We start from the raw sequence: 23,129 nt of genomic DNA, 5'->3' as shown, positions 1-23,129 counted from the left end.
ATTTTAGCTACATGCGGATCCCTTGGCAGAGGAATAAATTCCTCTGTTTATATGTACCCTTCAGCTATTTCTCAAACGCTAAAGACTTTTGGATTCCAGGATATAAAATATTTTTTAAAAAACAAAACCCCTCAGGATCAGGCAGCGGAGCATTAAGCCAAAGCCAGATCTTGTATTACAAAGGGAATAGTCTTAAGGGCTTGAATGTCTTACTCTCACTCCCATTTCTTAAAAGTCTTACACAACAATCTACAATAAACAAGATTCCAAATTGTTCAATGCCATTTCCAGTACAGTACACAAGTGTAAAGGAGAATAGAGTAATTGTTACTCTGGAACCAATGCAATGCAACCAAAAAAAAAACACAGACACAATAAATATAACACAGACAAGCAATAACTATAAATACATGAGATGGTTTACATACATAGGTTGATTGTATGTTTAAATAGTGACTCTAGGCACAGGAGTGTCTGCACATAGGCGACTCTGACGGGAGGAGATAGCCGGGGTATGTTAGTGGGTGGAGGTGTTAACAGCGTTACCGTTTGCCTATTACTGAAAGAGCAGTGCAATCCATCGCAATGGCCAAAACACCCCAATCCACAGCCTCTTCTCTTTCCAGAATCCAACACCAGAATGAATTGGATTTTCGACTGCCACACTGGCAAACAACTCCACTCAAGACACGAAGCAACTGATCACATCGATACATCACTGGTGAGACGTAACCATAGTTAATGTCACTCCCAACAAAAATAAGTGGGAAAAACTTGTGCCTATAACAAATAAGCGAGCATTTCAGTTTATTCTTTAACTGTGCATCTGACTTGATATATACAATCAGTTTATTATTACACAACCAAAAAACTGTGTCTTTATATAAATTTTAAAGCTTCTTTTCCAGTCAATTACTTTGAAATTAAGCATTTGAACTTTTGAATCCAGGATTTTCGATGGGTTGGTACAGTAGTTAGACAAGGTTAGGGCCTCATTCCACGGATAGCTGGCAAGCTTTGTATTCAGTCAAGGCAGAAAGCCACATGAATGAAGTTGATGGTGTTGTGATTTCACCAGTGATTTTTTCCATCTGCGCTGGTAACAGCTTTTCAAACTGCCTTTCAATAAAATATTTTTTAAAAAATAAAGAAGGGAAATGCAAGCTCTGGGAGGAGGTCCAATATTTAACCTCTATTTTTAAAGAATCACAAAAACAGAGGAAAGAAAAATAACCAGATAGCTTTACCATATGTAATTAGCAATTCAGAGATCATACTTGAATTGTGTCATAAATATTCATAACCAGACAGGTCTTATATTTAATCCTTACTCTATCTGGACTTTGCTATCATGAAGGGGAACTGTATAGCTGGCCTCTGTTGAGTACAAACATCAGCCAGACTTCAACTTTCTGACAGACATCTGCATCTCTGGATGAAGAGTGCATGTGTTGGTGTATATCAACTGGAATAACACCACTGGTACAATATGATATCTTTCAAAAGGAAGAACCAACCAGTATCCTATCCAGAGGAACTGAGAAATGATTACCCAGAGCAGCGTTCTTGCCAAGTCAATAGCTTCTTTTAAAAAATTAAAACTTGTTTTTAGCACAGCACACAGGTTCTTTTGAAAAATGTATTTAACCTCTGGGAGGCAGAGATTACATTCCTTTTTACTGTGGCAAAGGATTTATTAAAAAAGCAAACCAAGCTTATGAGTATCACTTTATGGCTACCCACTCAAGACTTTACCCTAAAGTTTATCTCGATGAACCTAGCAAGCTCTTAAACCAATGTTTATAAGTAGTCTAAGTATAAACCTTATCATGTAATTACAGCAAGTTATTCACAGCTTTCTTTAAATAGATAGGATCAAATTCCATCTGGTCATCAAAGCAAACTGAAATAGTAGATTCTGGTTAATTGGGACATATCATCATCAGTACATTTTGTCCCAATTAGCTGAAGTTTCATAAAATAATTAAAAAGGGATTAAAAAAAAGACATACTGAGTAACAAACTATGTACTTAAATGAAATTCAGAAGACATTAGAACACTACCAATAGTAGTACAGTACTTCAAAGCTGTGTATTGTTCCTAATAGCTATTGGCAGAGGAATCCATCCAGTGTATGCAATGAACAAAACCAGTGCAGACACCTAGTCCAGATAATGGACTGCCTTCATACAATGCTATTGACGATCACATCCTCCACATCTTCATTTTCATTGTACTGTTCAAGATGACTGTCGATACCTTCAAATTTTTCACAGTTCCTATTTATTGCAGGCGTGAAATCGTTTTATTTTCACTCCCAGCTGATTCTGGTACCTCTAAGCCTAAATGCTTGAGACTGCAGTGAGTGAGCAAACAGTTTGGAGTTGTCTTACTGATTACTTCTTGCCAATTATCAGTGACAAAAATCACTAATTTTTGAAGACAAACACACACAAACGCTGCTGTTTAAAACGTGCCCGCTCTAAGCACAGTGGAGCATCCAAAGGCCACATAACTACCTGTGGCTGATGCTAGTTAGAAGCTGTTTGGTAGCAGTCTGCTGTCCCAATTAAGTGGCATAGTGTCCCAAATAAATGAAAGGAATTCCTGGAAATTTTATCAATTAGTTTTTATTCTTTAAGTGTTGTCCAAGTAATTGGCTTCCCCGATTAAGTGACTGCCCAATTAACCAGAATCTACTGTACTCATAAAATTAGAGGGGGTGAAATTAGATTACAGGTAGAAACAACAAAAGCGGAAACCTCATTTCAAACCCAATATATTTGTATTTCAATGGAAATCAGAGGAGAATACAGGGTGTACAACAGGCAACAAGGTGGGACGTCAGTGGCTAGCTCCCCATCCAAGTCCAACATCATCAAAAGCCTTTGCACGTAATCAAAGTTTAGTATCGTTGAAATTTACTGTCTCAGGGGGGGCTGATTTGGGTCAATGTGCTCACTCTAACAAAAAGTCAAAACTCTTCAGGTCACAGCAGTTCTCACACCACTGCATTGTAGGTTCCTGCTTTTCAACTGCTCATCCAGAATACTATGGACTCAATCTGAGGTGTCCCCAACACTGGTACTGGGAATCTTGTTCCATCCACAGAACCTACCATCTGTACCTCTAACCAATGAATCCCCTATCACTCCTGCTTGGGTCTTCACTCCGCTTCCCTTCTGAGTCAACGTAATTAGGTGGAACCAGTGCCGTAGTTTTCCTCATCTCCCCACCACCCCACAGTATCCAAGGAAGAAGAAAGCCCTTAGCTCTGAGTGGAGTCATCGGGACACTGTCGTGATGGCGTTTTTTTGGCAGGCTTTCTTGTTTTTATGAGGCCGAATTGCCAGCTCAACGCTCAACCCAGCACGGATGGCAAGGGAGCCGGCGCTGATGCCACTACACCACCAGCCAGCTATCCAAGGAAGTATGCATGTTATTAAGAGGAGCCCTGTACTGGGTGCTTATTCCCTTTCCCTCCCTTTGCAGTCACCCAGTTATTTATCCCTGTATCACCTGTTAATTAACTCCTCAGCCTCTTAAATGATCGAGTTCATCCAGTTCTCATCTTCTAATGTGGTCTGAGTGAAGCTACAGCTGGGTGCACTTTTTGCAGGGGCAGTTGTCAGGGACAGCTCCCTGGAGGCCATCCTGGCTTCCCACGTCCCACAAGTAGAGTGCTCCACTGTCTTGATTGCAATTCCCACTTCTCTAGCTGGGGTTGGGGGGGGGGGTGGGTGGGTGGAAGGAAAAGAGGGAGGGAGGACATTTCTGCCTCTTCTCAATGAAGCCTCTCAAGCCAAAGCCTCTGTTCCCCACTCTAATCCAATCCCACTGGCACAACAGCTGCTCCCAGAATGGCCCTTCTGCTTGGATCTCACCTCCTCTTTATTGGCCTTGCCAAGTGTCTAATAACCCAAACAATCTCAGGCTCCACAGAACGTCTTGTTAGGCCCCACTCACTTTTTATATCCGGCGGTAAAAATCCACGAGCATCAGCTTCCGCAAAAGAATCAGAAGTAAAAATTCAAAACCATGCTTCCCAAGCACATCTTCCCAACCACTTGGTTCTATCAAGGCAGGACAGCCCAACTCAAGATGAAGACGTCATGCGCATGTTAATTATAATGTACAATTGGGGTGGTGACAGGGGCAAGCTTCGTGGTTACCAGTAGAAAGGAGAGGGGTGGAAAATTCCTCAGCAATTGCATCCCTGAAACAAAATAGTGATGGGAGCAGCTTCTTGACCAACAAGTGTCAAGTTTGAACTGTTGGTCCAGGGGTAGCAGCAGGGTTCTTGCTGGGGTCCGTCTGAGGACCTCAATCCCCAGCAGCAGCTTCAATACCAAGAAAAGCCCCAGATGCCCACAGTTGAATTGGAATGCTTTGGAACACTTTCCGATACAGACTCCAGCAGGCTAATGTCCACTCACACACAAGAGCCACGGTCTTATTTCAGCAAAGCTTTACTTATAAGATTTACAAGATCCCAGTGTGCTCAATTTTTCTATATATCATATGTACTAGCATTTTCTAACATGTAATAGTTCAAATAACATTCAAACAGTACGTCCTGAAAATCTCAAAAGTAATTTCCTCCATCACATTACAATACTTTAGGCCACATAAAAAATGTCATATTGCAGTCTACATTATAGGAAAGCAATCAATATTTGTGTGCAGGAGCTGGTCTTCCTCTACACCGACAGCACATTTAGCTTTATTTGCATTAGTATGCAGACCAACTAAGGTTTTGGTTGATGCCCTTGGCAAAAGATGTGAAGTGTTAATGTTACTATAGATAGCATGTGCAATACCATCCCGACGTTACACCACAGCGCAAGCACTGCAATACCCCAGCAGTCGTCACAATACCACCCTTAATGTCAGGTGACACAAGGTGAACGGTGGGCTGCAAAGACAGATAGCATGCTCATCTAAACACAGTGTGAAAATAAACCAGGGCTGAGCCAATGACCAGTTTGTAAATACAGCTGTGACAAAATTTAATACATTTGCTCTTAAATTGGAAGAATTAATAGCGGGTCATGAAAATATCAAGCAGATGCCAGCCAGTTGAGGTGGAAATAATATCTTTGCAAACTCTAATATTATGTTAAGTTGATGAGTATCAAAATTTCACTGCTGCAATTCCAGATATATTACTAATATGTCTATAGTTATCAAAACTACTGGAAACACTCAGCAGGTCAGGCTACCTCTATGGGATGAGGAAGAGAATTATGTTTCAGATTGACAACTCTTCAAGCCCTCAGTCTCACTTCCAATAAAGGGTCTTCGACCTGAAAAATTCCCTTCCCATGGATGCAGCCCAAACTGCGGAGTATTTCCAGTTTTTCTTTTACTTCAGATTTCCAGCAGTTGTAATTTTTTTTTAATTTTCAAGCTGTTTATAGATATACTGACATGTGCCACAGTCAGGGCTGGAGCATAACATCATTATTCCACAAATCAAAGAGCAACAAGCCTGTATAAATCTCCAGGGTGAGTTCAAACAACACACACAAATGCTGGTGGAACGCAGCAGGCCAGGCAGCATCTATAGGGAGAAGCACTGTCGACGTTTCAGGCCGAGACCCTTCGTCAGGACTAACTGAAAGGAGAGATACTAAGAGATTTGAAAGTAGTTGGGGGAGGGGGAAATGCAAAATGATAGAAGACCGGAGGGGGTGGGATGAAGCTAAGAGCTGGAAAGGTGATTGGCGAAAGTGATACAGAGCTGGAGAAAGGAAAGGATCATGGGACGGGAGGCCTCGGGAGAAAGAAAGGGGGAGGGGGGCCAGGTGGGGCCTTTTATATATTGGTGAGACCCGACGCAGACTGGGAGACCGTTTCGCTGAACACCTACGCTCGGTCCGCCAAAGAAAGCAGGATCGCCCAGTGGCCACACATTTTAATTCCACGTCCCATTCCCATTATGGCCTCCTCTACTGTCAAAATGAATTGGAGGAATTGGAGGAACAACACCTTATATACTGGCTGGGTAGCCTCCAACCTGATGGCATGAACATTAACTTCTCTAACTTCCGTTAATGCCCCTCCTCCCCTTCTTACCCCATCCGACAATATTTAGTTGCTTGTTTTTTCTCTCTCTCTCTGCCCATCACCCTGCCTGTTCTCCATCTCCCTCTGGTGCTCCCCTTTTCTTTCTCCCGAGGCTTCTCGTCCCATGATCCTTTCCCTTCTCCAACTCTGTATCACTTTCGCCAATCACCTTTCCAGCTCTTAGCTTCATCCCACCCCCTCCGATCTTCTCCTATCATTTCGCATTTCCCCCTCCCCCTCCTACTTTCAAATCTCTTACTATCTTTCCTTTCGGTTAGTCCAGACGAAGGGTCTCAGCCCGAAACGTCGTCAGTGCTTCTTCCTATAGATGCTGCCTGGCCTGCTGCGTTCCACCAGCATTTTGTGTGTGTTGTTTGAATTTCCAGCATCTGCAGATTTCCTCGTGTTTGCTCCACGGTGAGTTGCCTTTTACTGAGATTATCAGAAACCATTCTAATTGTGCCAATTGTGAATAGGTACTCATCAAGTCAAAAATAAAGTGTTTGGAAGTTAGCAGCATATTGCAACTCAACTGAAAGTAGCCAAGAATTTAAAAGAAAGGAATTTTATTTAATAATATTATTACTGGTGTAAGCTCTCATAATACAACACTGAAAATCCGCTGGTTTTAAGCTGAGCACTTTGCCATAATAACGTTATAGGCCAATTAGAGAAAATACAACTTTAATTTGTGGTGGCAGTACAAGTTAAAAATGTCAAGGCCATGGAAAAACTTGGGACTAAAAGCAGCAGTAAACTAATCTCTGTTTGCAACAGAGTGGGGCTGAAGTCCAGGAGGTCATCTTCCACAAAAAGATACCAACTCAGTTTAGAGATGTGCGCTGCCTACCTCCTTACAATAGAAATTGTATGAAGCAAAAAAATGTGACAGAAAAACCATCCTGAAAAGCTTCAAGTTTACAAGGGAAATAAAATTTTAAAGCAGGAACACACAAGTTTTAAAAGCTCATGAAAGTTTTATTGCTGCAATCAAGAGCATCCTACTTCAAAACTAGAGTTACTGTCTTGTTAAGGAGAGTAAAGTGTAATCTGATAAAGTGTAACATAAAAGAAATGGATGTTCCTTTATCAATGCAATAACTTTCATCATTGCGGAATAGTTTAAGTCATTTAGTGATTGTGAATAATACTTATTCAGAAAACAGTTGTAGGTATTTTACTTTAGAAGGACTACTATCACAGAGTAAAGGCCCCTCTCATGAATCATTACTTTCACCTGTACTTTCTTTGTGTTTTATAATTTTCTTCTACTTTCCTTTAAAAAGGCTCTCTCCATTTTGTTTACACTTGCAATATTTCTTTAATTTGAGAATGAGGGGCGATTTGATAGGAGGTATACAAATGAGGGTATCAATCGGGCAAATACAAGCAGAGAAGTTTGGACAAGTACATGGATGGGAGGGGCATGCAGGGATGCCGTCCAGGAGCAGGTCAATGAGACTATGCAGAATAACAGTGTGACAGGGACTAGATGGGCCGAACAGCCTGTTTCTGTGCTGTACTGATCTTCAACTCCATGGCTTTTCCTTGTCGATGAATTTTGATATAGTTTCTTCTTCAAAACTTTTAGCTTCCTTTTAGTATTAATTTATGGAATATTGCAAAGCAATGTCCAAATGTCAAAAATTTCTGCTGGCTTTTGTACAAATGGTAGAAGAGCACCCAACTTTTATGTCCTGAACTGCACTACAGAAGATGTGACACAACCAAAATAAACTGCAAATTTAAGTGACACAGTACATTGTCCTTCACTCACTTAATTAACCCTAACTCTATACCAGACAAATTCACTTGGCTTTTTATTTGGGGCTGATAGAAGTCGTGGCATGCTTTAAACATACTCTTATCTGAAGAAATTTCCCCATTTACACAAGGCATTTTCTGAGAATAAGAAGTACTACATTAAATAAATGGATAGCTAAAATCACTCTCTCTACTTTGGTAAGATGAGATTCGGAGGAATATTCCACACTAACTGTAGAAAAAAAATTGCAGTCTTTCCTTTATTTGACAAAATAATTCAAAGAATCAAATCTTCATTTAACACACCCTGATTATTAAGCTCACTACTCAAGAGGGGTACCATGCTCCAAAACAACCAAAATGGAATTAAAGGCATAAATGTCTTATATGTGACATAAATGTCAGCAAAATCCCTCTCTTAATTCTAATGTTTATTCCAGAATTGATTCACACAATCCAAAAGAAATACAAACATTATGGACTGAAAACAAGTCCACTCAACTGTGACAAAAGGTAGTGTGAATGAACTCAATTATCTGCACATATTTTTAAAAAGAAATAAAATTGCTACCAATATAAATTAAATTGATGGTTCAATGAAAGAATCCATTTTGATGAAGCTATCTGATGAACCATTATTTTAAAGTGATTTTATTGTCGTAAGTAAATCACTTGTGATTTTTATTAACTTATTTTAAAAACTAATTTATAATTTTCTTCATTTCTGAGATGTGGGAAGCATCATCAAGGCCAGGATATATTATCCATCCTTATTACCCTTGAGAAGCTAGTGATGATTGCCTTCTGGAACCTGGAAGTATGCAAGTTTCAGGCAGAACTACAATTTAGTGTTAAAACAGGTAATGTCAGATTATATATTCATTATTCAAATTGCAAATTTTCCCTTTACAATTACATTACTGGAAACTTTTATTTAAAAAACTGTGTGAAATGAAGTGGCAACGTGATATTACTGCTTTCCACACCTCACCAAAAATGGAGGTGCTACCTCTGTAAATGCTACAGCTATTAAGTGAAGTGTAACATTATCAACAATTCCAATAAGCTTTCTATTAAGACTTGAGAAAATCAGGCATATTCTTCAAAAACAAATGTACACAACAAAGTTGAAGGTTCTCGGGATGTAGGTAGCAGTATAAAGAAGTAAATTGACAGCAAAAGTGGGTTAGATCTAACAAGGATAAAGGAAATATGATTGCAAAAGTGGCCCAAGTAAGGAATTAAGTATTCCAAGAGCAACGCACAGAAAATGCTGGAGGAACTCAACAGGTCAGGCAGCATCTATGAAAATGAATCACAGTCAAATTAATTTCTCTCCTTTTTTTTATTTATTTGGGGGGAGGGAGTGTGAAAGCAGATACAAGAGCCATGTTTAAGAGGCTGTTAGATGTACGAATATGCAGGGAAGGGATCATGTACATTCAGAACAGAATTGGTTTAATTCAAATGTTCAGCATAGATATTGTGTGCTGAAGGGCCTGTTCCTGTACTTTACTGTTCCGTGTTTCATTACACAAGCAGCCCATCAATTCTTCACAAATATGCACAGCTTCACATTTATCTACACTGAAGCTATTTTGCCAATTGCACTGCATATTTAAGTCTTTTTGTCACAGTCTTTCTTTGCAATCGCAGTCTCTCCAATGTGATATTGTCTGCAAATGTTGTGCTTGCGATTCTCAAGTCAATATCATTAAAGTAAATTGCAATGATCTCACACTAATCTGTGCAGAGCACTTCCAAATTTTTTAAACCAGTCTGAACAATTACCTTGGATCCTTAACTCCCTGCTTGTTGTTTGGTAGCTTGTTATTTGTCCCCGGTATTGACTGCTTTAACCTTAACTCCTACATACAGCATGCCACATCTTATTAAAGACCAAAATATATCGAATACATTGCACTAACCATGTCCATTTTTCTGCTGTTCTCAAATAAATAACCAATCAAGAATGCCCTTCCAATTGAAATCCCTGCTGGCTATAGTTAATTATATTTTCAATGTCCAGCGACTTCTCTCTCACATTTTTGAGAGGAAAAAATAATCCATTATTCTCTTCTGCCACTGACGTTGAGCTAACTAGTCATTAACATCAAATTCTGTATCAGGCCTCAAGTTAGCAAAGAAAACTCCAAGACATTTTTGAAAAGCATCATCAAAAACAAAATTGAAGTTAGATAACCAGATATCAATGCAGAGGACACAGCTTAAAGCCGTCTTTTAAAGAGACAGGGAAATTCTGAGACTTGGGACCTTGGCAGGTGGTTGGGGGTGGGGGGGGGAGGAGGAACAGTATCGATGGTTGAACAATTATTTTGCAAATGCAAAAAGAGCCAAGAAATCTGATATGGCAGTAGGTGACGGTAGTGTTAAAGAATACAGTACTCAAAGTGCAGGGAGTATAAAAATAAGGTGGATGGTGTTAGAAACACAGAAAACCTACAGCACAATACAGGCCCTTCAGCCCACAAAACTGTGACAAATATGTCCTTATCTTAGAACTACCTAGGCTTACCCATAGCCCTCTATTTTTCTAAGCTCCAGGTACCTATCCAGGAGACTCTTAAAAGACCCTATCGTATCCGCCTCCACCACCATCACCGGCAGCCCATTCCATGCACTCACCACTCTCTGCATAAAAAACTTACCCTGACATCTCCTCTGTACCTACTTCCAAGCACCTTAAAACTATGCCCTCTTGTGCTAGCCATTTCAGCTCTGGGGAAAAGCCTCTGACTATCCACACGATCAATGCCTTTCACTATCTTGTACACTTCTATCAGGTTATCTCTCATCCTCCGTCGCTCCAAAGAGAAAAGGCTGAGCTCACTCAACCTATTCTCATAAGGCATGCTCCCCAATCCAGGCAACATCCTTGTAAATCTCCTCTGCACCCTTTCTATGGTTTCCACATCCTTCCTATACTGAGGCGACCAGAACTGAGCACAGTACTCCAAGTGGGGTCTGACCAGGGTCCTATATAGCTGCAACATTACCTCTGGGCTCTTAAACTCAATCCCACAGTTGATGAAGGCCAATGTACCGTATGCAGTCTTAACCACACAGTCAACCTGTGCAGCAGCTTTGAGTGTCCTAAGGACTCGGACTCCAAAATCCCTCTGATCCTCCACACTGCGAAGAGTCTCACCGTTAATGCTATATTCTGCCATCATATTTGACCTACCAAAATGAACCACCTCAAACTTACCTGGGTTGAACACCATTTGCCACTTCTCAGCCCTGTTTTGCATCCTATCAGTGTCCCGTTGTAACCTCTGACAGCCCGCCACACTATCCACAACTCTCCCAACCTTTGGGTCATCAGCAAATTTACTAACCCATCCCTCCACATCCTCATCCAGGTCATTTATAAAAATCACAAAGAGTAAGGGTCCCAGAACAGATCCCTGAGGCACACCACTGGTCACTGACCTCCATGCAGAATATGACCCGTCTACAACCACTCTTTGCCTTCTGTGGGCAAACCAGTTCTGGATCCACAAAGCAATGTCCCCTTGGATCCCATGCCTCCTTACTTTCTCAATAAGCTCATTCTCATGGAGTACCTTATCAAATGCCTTGCTGAAATCCATATACACTACATCTACTGCTCTTCCTTCATCAATGTATTTAGACACATCCTCAAAAAATTCAATCAGGCTTGTAAGGCACAACCTGACTTTGACAAAGCCATGCTGACTATTCCTAATCATATTATACCTCTCCAAATGTTCATAAATTCTGCCTCTCAGGATCTTCACCATCAGCTTACCAACCACTGAAGTAAGACTCACTGGTCTATAATTTCCTGGTCTATCTCTGCTCCCTTTCTTGAATAAGGGAACAACATCCACAACCCTCCAATCCTCCGGAACCTCTCCTGTCTTCATTGATGATGCAAAGATCATTGCCAGAGGCTCAGCAATCTCCTCCCTCACTTGTACATCCCATCCAGTCCTGGTGACTTATCCAATTTGATGCTTTCAAGTATTGTTGCACTTTTACGGATTATTGGATATGATGCTGTGACCATCACTGAATCGTGGCTGAAGGATGGTTGTAGATGGAGCTGAATGACCAATGTTACACATTGTGTTCAGTTCTGCTCACCTCACTACAGGAAGGATGTAGATTCTATGAGAGTGCAGAGGAGATTTACAAGGATGTTGCCTGGATTGGGGAGCATGCCTTATGAAAAAAGGTTAAGTGAACTCGGTCTTTTCTCTTTGGAGTGATGGAGGATGAGAGGTGACCATAACAGGTATGTAAGATGATGTGAGACATTGATCGTGTGGATAGCCAGAGGCCTTTTCCCAGGGTTGAAATGGCTAACACGAGAGGGCACAGTGGTGGTGGGGGGGGGGAGGGGGGAGATGTCAGAGCTAAGTTTTTCCACACAGAGAGTGGTGAGTGTGTGGAATGCACTGCCAACCAATGTGGTAGAGGCAGATACAAAAGAGTCTTTTAAGAGACTCTTAGTTAGATACATGGAGCTTAGAAAAATAGAGGGCTATGCAGTAGTGAAATTCTAGGCAGTTTCTAGTGGTTGGCACAACACTGTGGGCCAAAAGGCCTGTAATGTGCTGCAGATTTCTATGTTCTATGTTCTAATCAGGAGCAAAAACAGGAGCCATAGGTGACGGGGAGAAACACGACCTGGACCAAGTTTGGAAATGGGCTACAGACTTTCAAACAATTTCAACCATGAAGAGTAGAACAAGGAATTGCACCAAAGAGTCAGGTCTACAGTTAACAAAGGCCTGAACAATGGTTCAGGACAGGCTGTGGCAAGATCATAATAAATTATTTTAACAGAAATGGAAGTGGGCTATTTTAAGATACTGCAATCATTACAGTAAAGAAAGGTCCCATTCAGCCAATCAGGTCAATGCTTGCTCTCTGTGGTCAGTCCCTTTCTCTCACTTTATCCGCTGGTCCAAACCTCAAACTAGGATGAATTATGTTCCATAGCCTTCACTAAGTGTAAAGATTAGGAAGCCATTCAAAAATAACAGAAGCTAAACTAACAAACCATTTTAAACCATTCACTGGATTACCTTCTCCGGTTTCCCATCTAACACACTAGGCTCACATTCATTTCTGGGCTGTCTGCATTACAACTCTGGCAATAATAATACAGTGGATTCCAGTTAATTGGACCAAGGGTAAATCAGGGCAGCCGCTCATTTAGGACAACTTTTAAAGAACAAAAGCCAATTGAGAAAATAGTCAAGATTCCCTTTGTTTATTTGGGGCACCATGCCGCTAACTGGGACAGGAGGTTGTTGCTGAACTGTTTCTAACTAGAACCAGTTGTGTGCAGTTGTGAGACTATTAAACACTGCACCATGCTTAGAGCAAATAGTTTTTAAATAGCATCAATTGTGTCTGTTTGTCTTCAAAAAGCAGTGATTTTTGTCACTGATAGGGGGTGAGAAACAAGCTGTAAGACAATTCTGAACTGTTTTCCAGCGCTGAGGCATAGAAATGCCAGAAAAAGCCAGGAGTAAAAATGAAAAATTCAATTTCACTACTTCAACAAGTTACGAACCTTGAAGAATTTGAAGGCAACAACAATCATGTTGAATGTTTCAATGAAAATGAAGATTTGAAGGATGCAACTTTTGAAAGTATTCTATGAAAGCAGTATGAAGGTGTCTGTGCTGATTTTGTTCATTCACAGTCAATCAAAAGAACACGGCAGCATACACTGGATGAATTTCTCCATTGATAGGAATTAGGAACTAATACACAGACTTATAGCAGTGTAGTAGAATTGGAAGGTTTCTAATTAGTTCATTATTTCATTTAAATACATAAATTGTTACTCACAAATGGAAGTTAGTCTTTTTTAAGAACTTATTAATTATTTCCATGAAACTTCAACTAATAGGGGCAGCTGCTGCTTACATTGGACCAAAATGTACCGATCTCAATGTGTCCCAATTAACCAGATCCACTGTATATTCCTCAAGGAAATGTAGTGCTCAGATTTATATAGTACTCATCATTGTGTCTTATCGTTGCTCCAAAAACAACCAACTGTTACCTCCTAGGCCTCTTCCCCACCTTTGAGACACTATTTTCCATTCATAACAAGTTCATTCAGATCAGAAAGCAGCACTCGGTACAAATACAGTGACCACAACATTCACTGCTCAAATGGTTTATAAGATGCAAGCTTCTGAGTATTTCTCAAGAAGAAGCAAGCATTTAAACATTGAAGGACATTGTGGTTTGGTGACAAAGGCCAATAGCTGAATAGGATGCACATCCAGTGTCTAAACAAACAGAGGATCCCATTTTAAAGAGTTCCAAAGAAAACCCTGGATTAACTAACGTTATAATAATACAAATATCATTCTGCTGATACCCAGCCAGAAGTACATTATGACAAATGTTTGGGGAAGGAAATAGAAAGTACCCATTCGGTCTCAGTCCTTGCTGGAAAGAAGTGATCAGGGGATGGGAACCGGAATGAAAGGGACAAGGATGGGGCAGTTAGTACCCAAGTCGACGTAGTGATTAGTGAGACTGTGAGAAAGGACGGGCAGGTGACAGGGCAAAATTGCAGTTAATGGGATGAGTTGAAGTGTAACAAGGAGGCAAAATTGAAAAGGACGATGAATACAGGACTGAAGGTGTATACAAAGTAAGGTAGATGATCTTGTAGTCCAGTTAGAGACTGGCAGGTATGACGTTGTTAGCATTACTGAGCCTTGGCTGAAGAAGATCAGAGTTGGGTGCGTGACATCCAAGGATACACCTTGTATTGAAAAGACAGGCAGGTAGGCAGAGTGGGTAGCATTGCTCTGTTGGCAAAAAAATCCAAATACAAATAATGAGGTGACATAGGAAGAGAAGATGTAGAATCTTTGTGGGTAGAGATAAGCAATGCAAGGGGTAAAAAGACTCTCGTGGGAGCTATGTACTAACCCCCAAACAGGAGTCAAAATGTGGGATATAAATTTCAACAGAAAGTAGAAAAGGCAGTTAATAAGGTCAATGCCACAATAGCCATTGGGGATTTCAATATACAGCTAGCTTGGGAAAATCAGGTTGGTGCTGGATCCCAAGAGAGTGATCTTGTCAAAAGCCGACAAAATGGGTTTTTAGAGCAGCTTGTGGTGGAGTTTACTGGGAGAAAGGCAATTCTGGATTAAGTTGTGTAATGAACCAGTTTTGATTAGGGAGCTCAAGGTGAAGGAAACCTTAGGAGCCAGTGACCATAATATGATAGAATTCATCCTGCAGTTTGAGAGAGAGAAGATGAAGTCAGATGTATTACGATGGAGTAAAGGGAATGACAGAGGCATAAGAGAGGTCCTGGCAAAAGTTGACTGGAAGGGACACTAACAGTGATGGCGGCATAACAGCAGTGGCTGGAGTCTCAGAAGGTGCAGGATAGATGCATCCCTAAAATGAAGTCTAAAAGAAGCAACACACACAAAATGCTGGAGGAACTCAGTAGGCCAGGCAGCTTCTATGGAGGAAAGTATAATCGATGGTCCAGGCCGAGACCCTTCGGCAGGCCCTTCAGGGTCTTGGCCTGAAAAGTCAATTGCACTTTCTTCCATAGATGTTGCTCCGAGGAGGGATCTCCCTGAAACCTATCGAATACTGAGAGGCCTAGATTGAATAAATTTGGAGAGGATGATCCCCATTGTGGGTGAGTCTAGGACCAGAGGATACAGCATCAGAATAGAGGGACATCCATTTAGAACCGAGATGCTAAGGAATTCTTTAGCCAGAAGGTGCTGAATCTGTGGAACTCATTGCCACATTCGGCTGTGGAGACCAAGCCGTTGAGTATATTTAAAGCGAAGATTGACCGGTTCTTATTTAGTTAGGGCATCCAAGGTTACAGGGAAAAGGCAGAAGAACTGGGTTAAGAGGGACAATAAATCAGCCGTATCTTATGGTCTATGATAACTCAGGAAAAAATAGGGTCTTGAACTCTGCTGTATTTTTCCCCCACAACAGTCACCAACAATAACAAAATTAAAACATGAGTTTTCCGATGACTGGACAAGTTGTAAAGTCTTAAAGGTACAGGGAAAATCCCTATCACACAGGATATATTAAATGAAGATGAAACAATAATGAAACATGGCAAATGCTAATGAGTGATATTGTTGGACAGACCAACAAGAGAATGGCAGGAATGGCAAGAGAACCACAGGAGAATGACAAACTAAAGCTAAGAAAGTGAACTGAAAATCTGGAACTCAAAGACTCAAGAGAAATGTTTTGGCCTGCATGAGGAGGCTAGTATTCCTACAAGCAGTACACAGGGAACCAAAAATAAACTTCTTGTCCTAATATTTGAAATCGATCTTATGCTTTAATGGAAATTTTCCGTAGTGAAACATCATGGATGCTGCAGAGGAGTGGTTTCAAACAAAATTTGGGACTGCAAGACGAGGAGATATTAGGGCCACTGAAAGAGAACTTTGGAATGCCCAGAAAGAGGAAGCCTCATCTTCAACAACAATGTGTGCTTGAAAGTTAACTAAAAAGCAGAGGCAGTAGAGACTTAAGAAACAAAATCAAACATTAGAAATATTGGCCATAGCTATAGTCAGTGGAAGAGTTCAGGGATGGCTGAGAGTACAGATATCCAACAATTTGTAAGAGCTGGAAAAGAGAATGAAACACACACACGCACACATACTCACACACAGACACACGTATGTGCCACGGAGTGACTGGAAAACAAAGATGAGAATAATTGACAACGCACTGATTAGCCAGATGTCCAGAGGACGTGCAGAAGACACAGTGGGGTGAATGACCCATTCTGTGCTGTATGACACTACAACTCCAGGACCTGCTGGAATTGAGAGGACAGACATCAGCACCTAGTATAATCTCATTCTTAGAGATAAGGTGCAGTCTGGTTAAGAGTGCATTGTGTTTAGGTTTTAAAAGTTAAACAAAAAGGATAAAGAACCACCAGCAAATAAACTGAAGCACAGTCAGAGTCAGGTGAAAGAAATAGGCAAACACCTCATTTCAGGCAGTTGCAAGGCACAGAGATAGAGTCTATTGCTGGGGGGATGCAGCTCAATTTAGGGACAAAGGAGAAAGGCCTTCCCAGTGCTTACTTGTGTAGCAGGCCTACTAACACTAAATCTTTGACTGTGGATTACAGTTTGGTCATTTACTAATAGCAGCAGGATTGAGGGAAGTCTTATAAAAGTTTATTTCCCTCAGTCATTTTTGGAAGCAGGAATCACTAACACCAGTAGCCAAGGAATGTGGTGTGCAGTCCTTCTGCAAAAAGCCTCCCCATCATAATGAGCTCCAGGAGGTGAATTCAGCAATGATAATAAAGCAGTGAGATAATATAGTAATTGGAAAGCATAAATGCAGGTATCTGATCATCCATGCCTATAAATTACAGCAAAGGAGGAACAGCCGGCATTGCTCACTCAAAACGAACGCTTTGCAGACTTAACCTCCCCCCACCCACAAAAATTAAGTCCTCAACATCCTCTAAAACAGTTGAAGGCAGCTTTTAATTCCTTAGTAGCAACACACAAGACTTAGAAGGGAACCTGCAGTCAGTAGTGCTTACACACACCTAACTTCCTTCCAGGGGTTCCCAACCTGGGTCCACAAACCCCTCGATTAAAACTATTGGTTCATGGCATTAAAAAAGTTGGAAACACCTGCAAGTTAGCCTTTGCGGTGATAGATAAAGGGGAAGATGGCCATAAACTGGTCACCATTCTTAGCTGAGCACCAGTCCTTCCTGGACATAACGGCAGAGCCATCACATACTCCTGAAGATGGGTTTGCAACATTCCCCCTGTAAACAGGTGAATTATCAAAAACCCATTGGGACAAAAACATGCCAACCTTGGACAGGTGGCAAGCACAGCAGCACAGTCACCATATGGAACCTGTCCTTACAACCCATACCATCCAGCAAATATCACTGGCACAAACTGCACTTTAAATTTATGTTACACCCAAAGATAAAGTGCCAAGACTAAATTTGAGGATACTTCAATTGGGAAACGCAATGCTAAACCTACATTCTTTCACATTTCCTAGTCTATAATTTGTGCACATCCTTCCCAGATAGCTGTTTTCCTTTATCAAATGACAATCCCTTTCAATTTTTGAGATTTGCCAGACGATACAAAACGCTGGGGAAAGTTCTCAGCTCAAGTCTGAGAATGTGCAATCAAAATAGTTGCTCAGAGGATTTATTAACAATTGATCCCAGCAATTACTGGCATTGGGTGAGGCCTTTAGAGCACAATCTTAAAAATTCTAAAAGGAAAGCACTGTTTTAAAGCTTCACTTCATTACTTCTGATCGTGAAATTATTGCCCAGATAATAACTTAAAAACGCTGGATGTGTCTTTGCGAATGGCGCGATTTACCTCTGCCTTGTTACCAAGACGTTATTCCACTCCATCCTAAATTAAAATTTCTAGTGTGTGTTTGCCGTACTACTCTTGACAAATTAACAAGGCCAGCTTTTAGCTGGAAAGAACACGCGTGGTCCATGCACCTAGAACGGTGTTCATATCTGGCAGCGTTCAATTGATGCTCCAACTACACCGTGAACACACGCTTGCTGCAGCAAAACTCCGGCTGCACTGGGGAAGATCGGACAGCCGACCGTGTAAGACTAAGCCGACAGGGACGTACAAAACTGAGCCGGCGCTAGTCACTCAGTCAAATGCGGAGCCACGCTAGCCCAACGGTAACAGAATGGTTAATAACAAAATAAAGTTCGTACCAAAGTTTGTTCATAGTGGAGCGCCCCCCGGGTTGCCTCGGCTCCGGCCATGTCTGCAGCTGCCGGGCAGCGCTGAGCGACCCGCGACTGTGGCAATGTGAGCCGCGGAGCGCACCACTTGCCAGCAGCACCAGAGGGGGTGAGCGCTCCCTGTCAGTCGCCACTTCGCCCCGCCCCGCCGCGGCGCTGAAGCGGGGGCACCTTCTCCTCCTCCGCTGCCCTCTGTCAACGCGCTGCGTCCCCGAGCGCCCCGGATCGGCGGCTGGATGCAGTCAGCCGGCGACTCGGAATCCCCCTTCCTCACCCGTGGCCCGTGTTGGTTAACAATGCGGAGCACATTGGTTGGGAGAGGAGTTCCGGATATTTGTCGCCAGCGCTGCAGGATGTGTTGGAGATAGATGCGGCATATTTTCACGGTGTAAATGTCTTTGTAGTGCAACCGACGTGCGAGACGTTAAATAGTAGCATTTTAGTCTGTGATCTATCGAAATAGTACTGTACACCCCCTGGCATTCTCCCTCACCGGCTTGTTTGCTTCCTCTCTCTCCAGACAAACCGTGCTTTTGTTGTGTTTTTGTTCATTACTGGTGAAATCTTAGGAAGTCGTTGAATAGTTATTTTTTAAATTAATATCTGATATCTATGCCTCACAATTTGATGAAATTCTTATTACGTTAACAAGGCCGTCAGTTAAGCAACACACACAAAATGCTGGTGGAACACAGCAGGCCAGGCAGCATCTATGAGGAGAAGCACTGTTCATTTATTATGCAGTTCGTTTACTGAGCACAAGCCAAAAACAGCAGAATTCAGATACCGAATGGCCTTCGCCCCATTTGTGCTGAAAGGAAATTCTGATCAGCAATTAGGTCGAAGTATATATAAACCCTCAATTTAACTGAGAAAACGGGAAAAAATCGATCAGACGAAGAGTCTCAACTGGACGTATTGACTGTGCATTTCCTTTGACAGATGTTGCCTGACCTACCCAGCCCCTCCAGCAGATTATTTTATTTTTGCTCAGTTAACCTCTGCCATGAGTACTGGGGGTGGGTTGTTAGAATTGTTCAAAAGATGTCCCAGATAACAGGTAATTTTGCTTTTGGTCAGGAGCCCTTCTCACTGGCCAATGTTAACTTTGGCAAAGAAATGGCAGAAACCCTTGGACAGAAGTGGATTCCAGTTTCTCATTGTATTGGTAACTGATTTTAACTCTTAACCAGCTGGTAAAGACTGGGAATGAGAAATTCCAAGTGACTCGCCCACCAACTATCCACATTGAACCCACAAGGCTCAATCTAAACCTGTTCACCTAAGTAGACAGCAAAGACCACTGACAGGGTATGAAACTGTGGCCTGTGCTGGAAAGCTGCTCTGGTCTTTCTGCTTTCTTTAAAGAAAATCAGCCCTTCCGTTTCTTTTTGTATCTCTGAAGCCTCCCCCATGAACTATCATATGACCAACAAAACCAGACTTTTGACCTCCAGCTAATCCCTTCAAGCCTGCACCATCAACCCCACTCCCCCCCTCCCCCCACTGCCTGTCTGGTTTGGGTGAGTTGCTAATCAAGGTTGTGCGGTTGACAATGTTGTTAAGAAGGTGTATGGTGTGTTGGCCTTCATCAACCGTGGAATTGAGTTCAAGAGCCATGAAGTAATGTTACAGCTATATAAGACCTTAATTAGAACCCAGTTGGAGCCCTGTGTTCAGTTCTGGTCACCTCACTGCAGGAAGGATGTGGATAGTATAGGGAGAGTGCGGAGGAAATTTACAAGGATGTTGCCTGGACTGGAGAGCGTACCTTATGAAAATAGGTTGAGTGAACTCGGCTTTTTCTCCTTGGTGCAATGGAGGATGAGAGGTGACCTGATAGAGGTGTATAAGATGATGAGAGGCATTGATCGTGTTGATAGAGGCTTTTTCTCAGGGCTGAAATGGTTAACATGAGGGGGCATCGTTTTAGGCAATTTCTAGAGTAGGTTACATGGTCAGCACAACATTGTGGGCCGAAGGGCCTGTAATGTGCTATAGATTCTATGGTCTAAGAGGAGAAAATTGCCCAGGCCTTCTGCTGCCATGTCACCCTGCACCCAAATCAGTCTATCGCCTCTGCCAAGGTTTGTAGCCATGAATAATTGTAAGATTTTGGTTCCACTGGAGGAATTCTGAATCCAGTCTTGCCCTGTGGAAGCTGGCTGCCTAAAATCAATGGAGAGCAAAATCAAGCAGGTGTAAAGTGGGTACTTCCCCAATTTGGTGCAGCTTTTCCCCCCTTGAACAGAAAACCCTCAAACCCACGTGCGTTGAAAATACCTTGGAAAGTCAGTCTACCTTTTTGCCCTGGCAGGAACCTGGAAGAAATCACAAGCTGTTCTGAATGGTCAGTCAAAGTACCTCAGGCTGTTAATAGTATATTTGAGGGTGAAGTGCCACTAACATTTACATTTCTGATACTTGGGTTGTATTCCACAGAAAAAATCAATTAAGTGCCTTAATATACAGCTTGTTTTTAATATGCTGAGTTGCAAGCTTAAGAACCTGTTAAATGTGAACCTGTTTTAAGTTCAGTGATATCACTCTATTTTTTTCTCTCCGAGAGTGGAGTGGGGTCAGTTATTGGGAAAGAGACTGATTATCAGTTTCAACCACGTCCTCCAACCGATTCCCAATCACATTCCGTCTCATCAATTCCCATTCTGCTGAAGCTTTTACACAACTCAGCATAGTTTCATGATTACAGTATGCTTAAGATTCAGATCTATTGCTGATTGACTTGCTCCAGGTTCAAGAGTTAATGAGGAGTTGTAAGTTAAATGTTGCAACCTAATAAAACTAATGGTGGTGATTTGTAACTTAGTGTTATTTTTAATAAACTTTAGTTGTGCTTTGCAGATAAGGTGTAATAGGTCTGTTATCTAATGAACTCTGATGACACCAAATGGGTTTGTGCCAATTTTAAGTTTCTCTTGACCGTGCACTACACAATGAGCAATATGTGTAGTCATCTCTCCAGTTAGAAGGAGTGAGTGTTCCTTGGTGTTGGCAAATTTAAGGAACGTAACCAAGTTTCACAATCGCGATAGCATCAAAATGGAATAAGAATGTAACTTCCTTAGACTATTGATATTTCAATTACAATGCAGTAAACAGCAGCAACTTTGGATAATTTAAATAAGCATGATCTGTAGATAGAACCAGTCCAGCTAAGAGTAAAGGGAAGTTAAAATAATGGCGCTTGAGGTTATGTTTTAATGCAACAGTATAACAAAGAAATTGACAGTAGAGCTGGAAGAAAAGGAGAGCAATAACTAATTATAAAATCTCCGCACAACTATGACACAGAAGGAGACGTTCACAGTTTGTGCTATCAGGCATCGTGAGTCCATTCTGTCGAATAAAAGTAAATTGAGGTTGCTTAAATACAAAGCAGTTGTAAACATAACCTGGTTCACAACAGATAAACTAGGCTAGAAACGTGTTCGTGTAACTTGAAAGAAAATAATGCTTTGCCGTTGAAAATTTTAACCTGTAGCAGAAAATGCAGGAAATTTGCCTCCTTAGCATATTTCCAGTGTCAAATTTCCACAACTCTGATGCAACACATGAGATTGGCCAGCAGTGAAGTGTTGAGTTGGTTTGAAAAGCAGTGTTTTTTAATTTACTTACAAATCAACTTTTTTTCTAACTCTGATGCTGCTCGAAGGGTCGACACTCAAAACTGTTATTCCATCCACACTGAGATTTGTAACCTACAGTGACCTCAAAGGCAGCTTGTATTTCCTGTAACTGCTTTTCCATGAGTTTAGGGTCACGGGCATTCTCAGGCTGAATCCAGGCTGCTGCCATTGAACTTGGCCACGTGGGATAATTTGCGGTCCCTGGTATGCTCGGGAGGAGCCCAAACACGAGGCTCCAGCTAGTTTCCTTTCCTTTGCACCAGGTAAGAAAGTAGAGCTTGCACTTTCCCCAAAGTGGAGACTCAAAAAGCATGTTTCTGGAAAGTAGTATTCTTCAGCATCGCTCTCCGCCAAAAGGACACTCCTATGCCCTTTCATCCACGTAGAATCCTGTAGCAACACTCCTCTGTAGCTGGGAGGGAAACACTTGTACTAAGAGCTGGCTACAGAAATCATATCTACATGATTGCTGAGGTTTGTCAGAACATTCATGGATGGGGGAATCAAGGGATATGGGGACAAGGCAGGAACCGAGTATTGATAGTAGATAATCAGCCATGATCTCAAAATGGCGGTGCAGGCTCGAGGGGCCGAATGGTCTACTTCTGCACCTTTTGTCTATTGTCTATTCAATACACCAATAGAGCCTACAATGTGTGAACTATCAATGTCAATGCCATGTCAGGTTTGCACAGGCACCTCCAATAACACTGTAAACATCAAACTCAAAGCTCTCTCGCTCGCTCTCTCTCTCTCTCTCTCTCTCTCTCTCTCTCTCTCTCTCTCTCTCTCTCTCTCTATATATGATTTTCACAAGCAGCATTAGAGTGCTACTTAA

The 23,129-nt window shown here is 41.7% G+C and overlaps 1 protein-coding gene across 2 annotated transcripts in view; it reads right to left on the bottom strand.

The window, feature by feature from the left end:
• The window catches only part of clcn2c (chloride channel 2c), a 510,268-nt gene extending 491,537 nt beyond the window's left edge, over positions 1-18,731 (bottom strand). For both annotated transcript variants that reach the window (XM_073041207.1, XM_073041210.1), the window contains exon 1: positions 18,615-18,731. In XM_073041207.1, coding sequence (XP_072897308.1) covers positions 18,615-18,665 — 51 coding nt within the window. In that variant the 5' untranslated portion in view covers positions 18,666-18,731. The remainder of the gene's footprint in view (positions 1-18,614) is intronic.
• Positions 18,732-23,129: the final 4,398 nt, after the last annotated feature.

The sequence above is a fragment of the Hemitrygon akajei genome, chromosome 3, assembly GCF_048418815.1.
Source record: "Hemitrygon akajei chromosome 3, sHemAka1.3, whole genome shotgun sequence".
Classification (NCBI taxonomy): domain Eukaryota; kingdom Metazoa; phylum Chordata; class Chondrichthyes; order Myliobatiformes; family Dasyatidae; genus Hemitrygon; species Hemitrygon akajei.
This window is presented reverse-complemented; position numbering and strand designations above follow the sequence as displayed.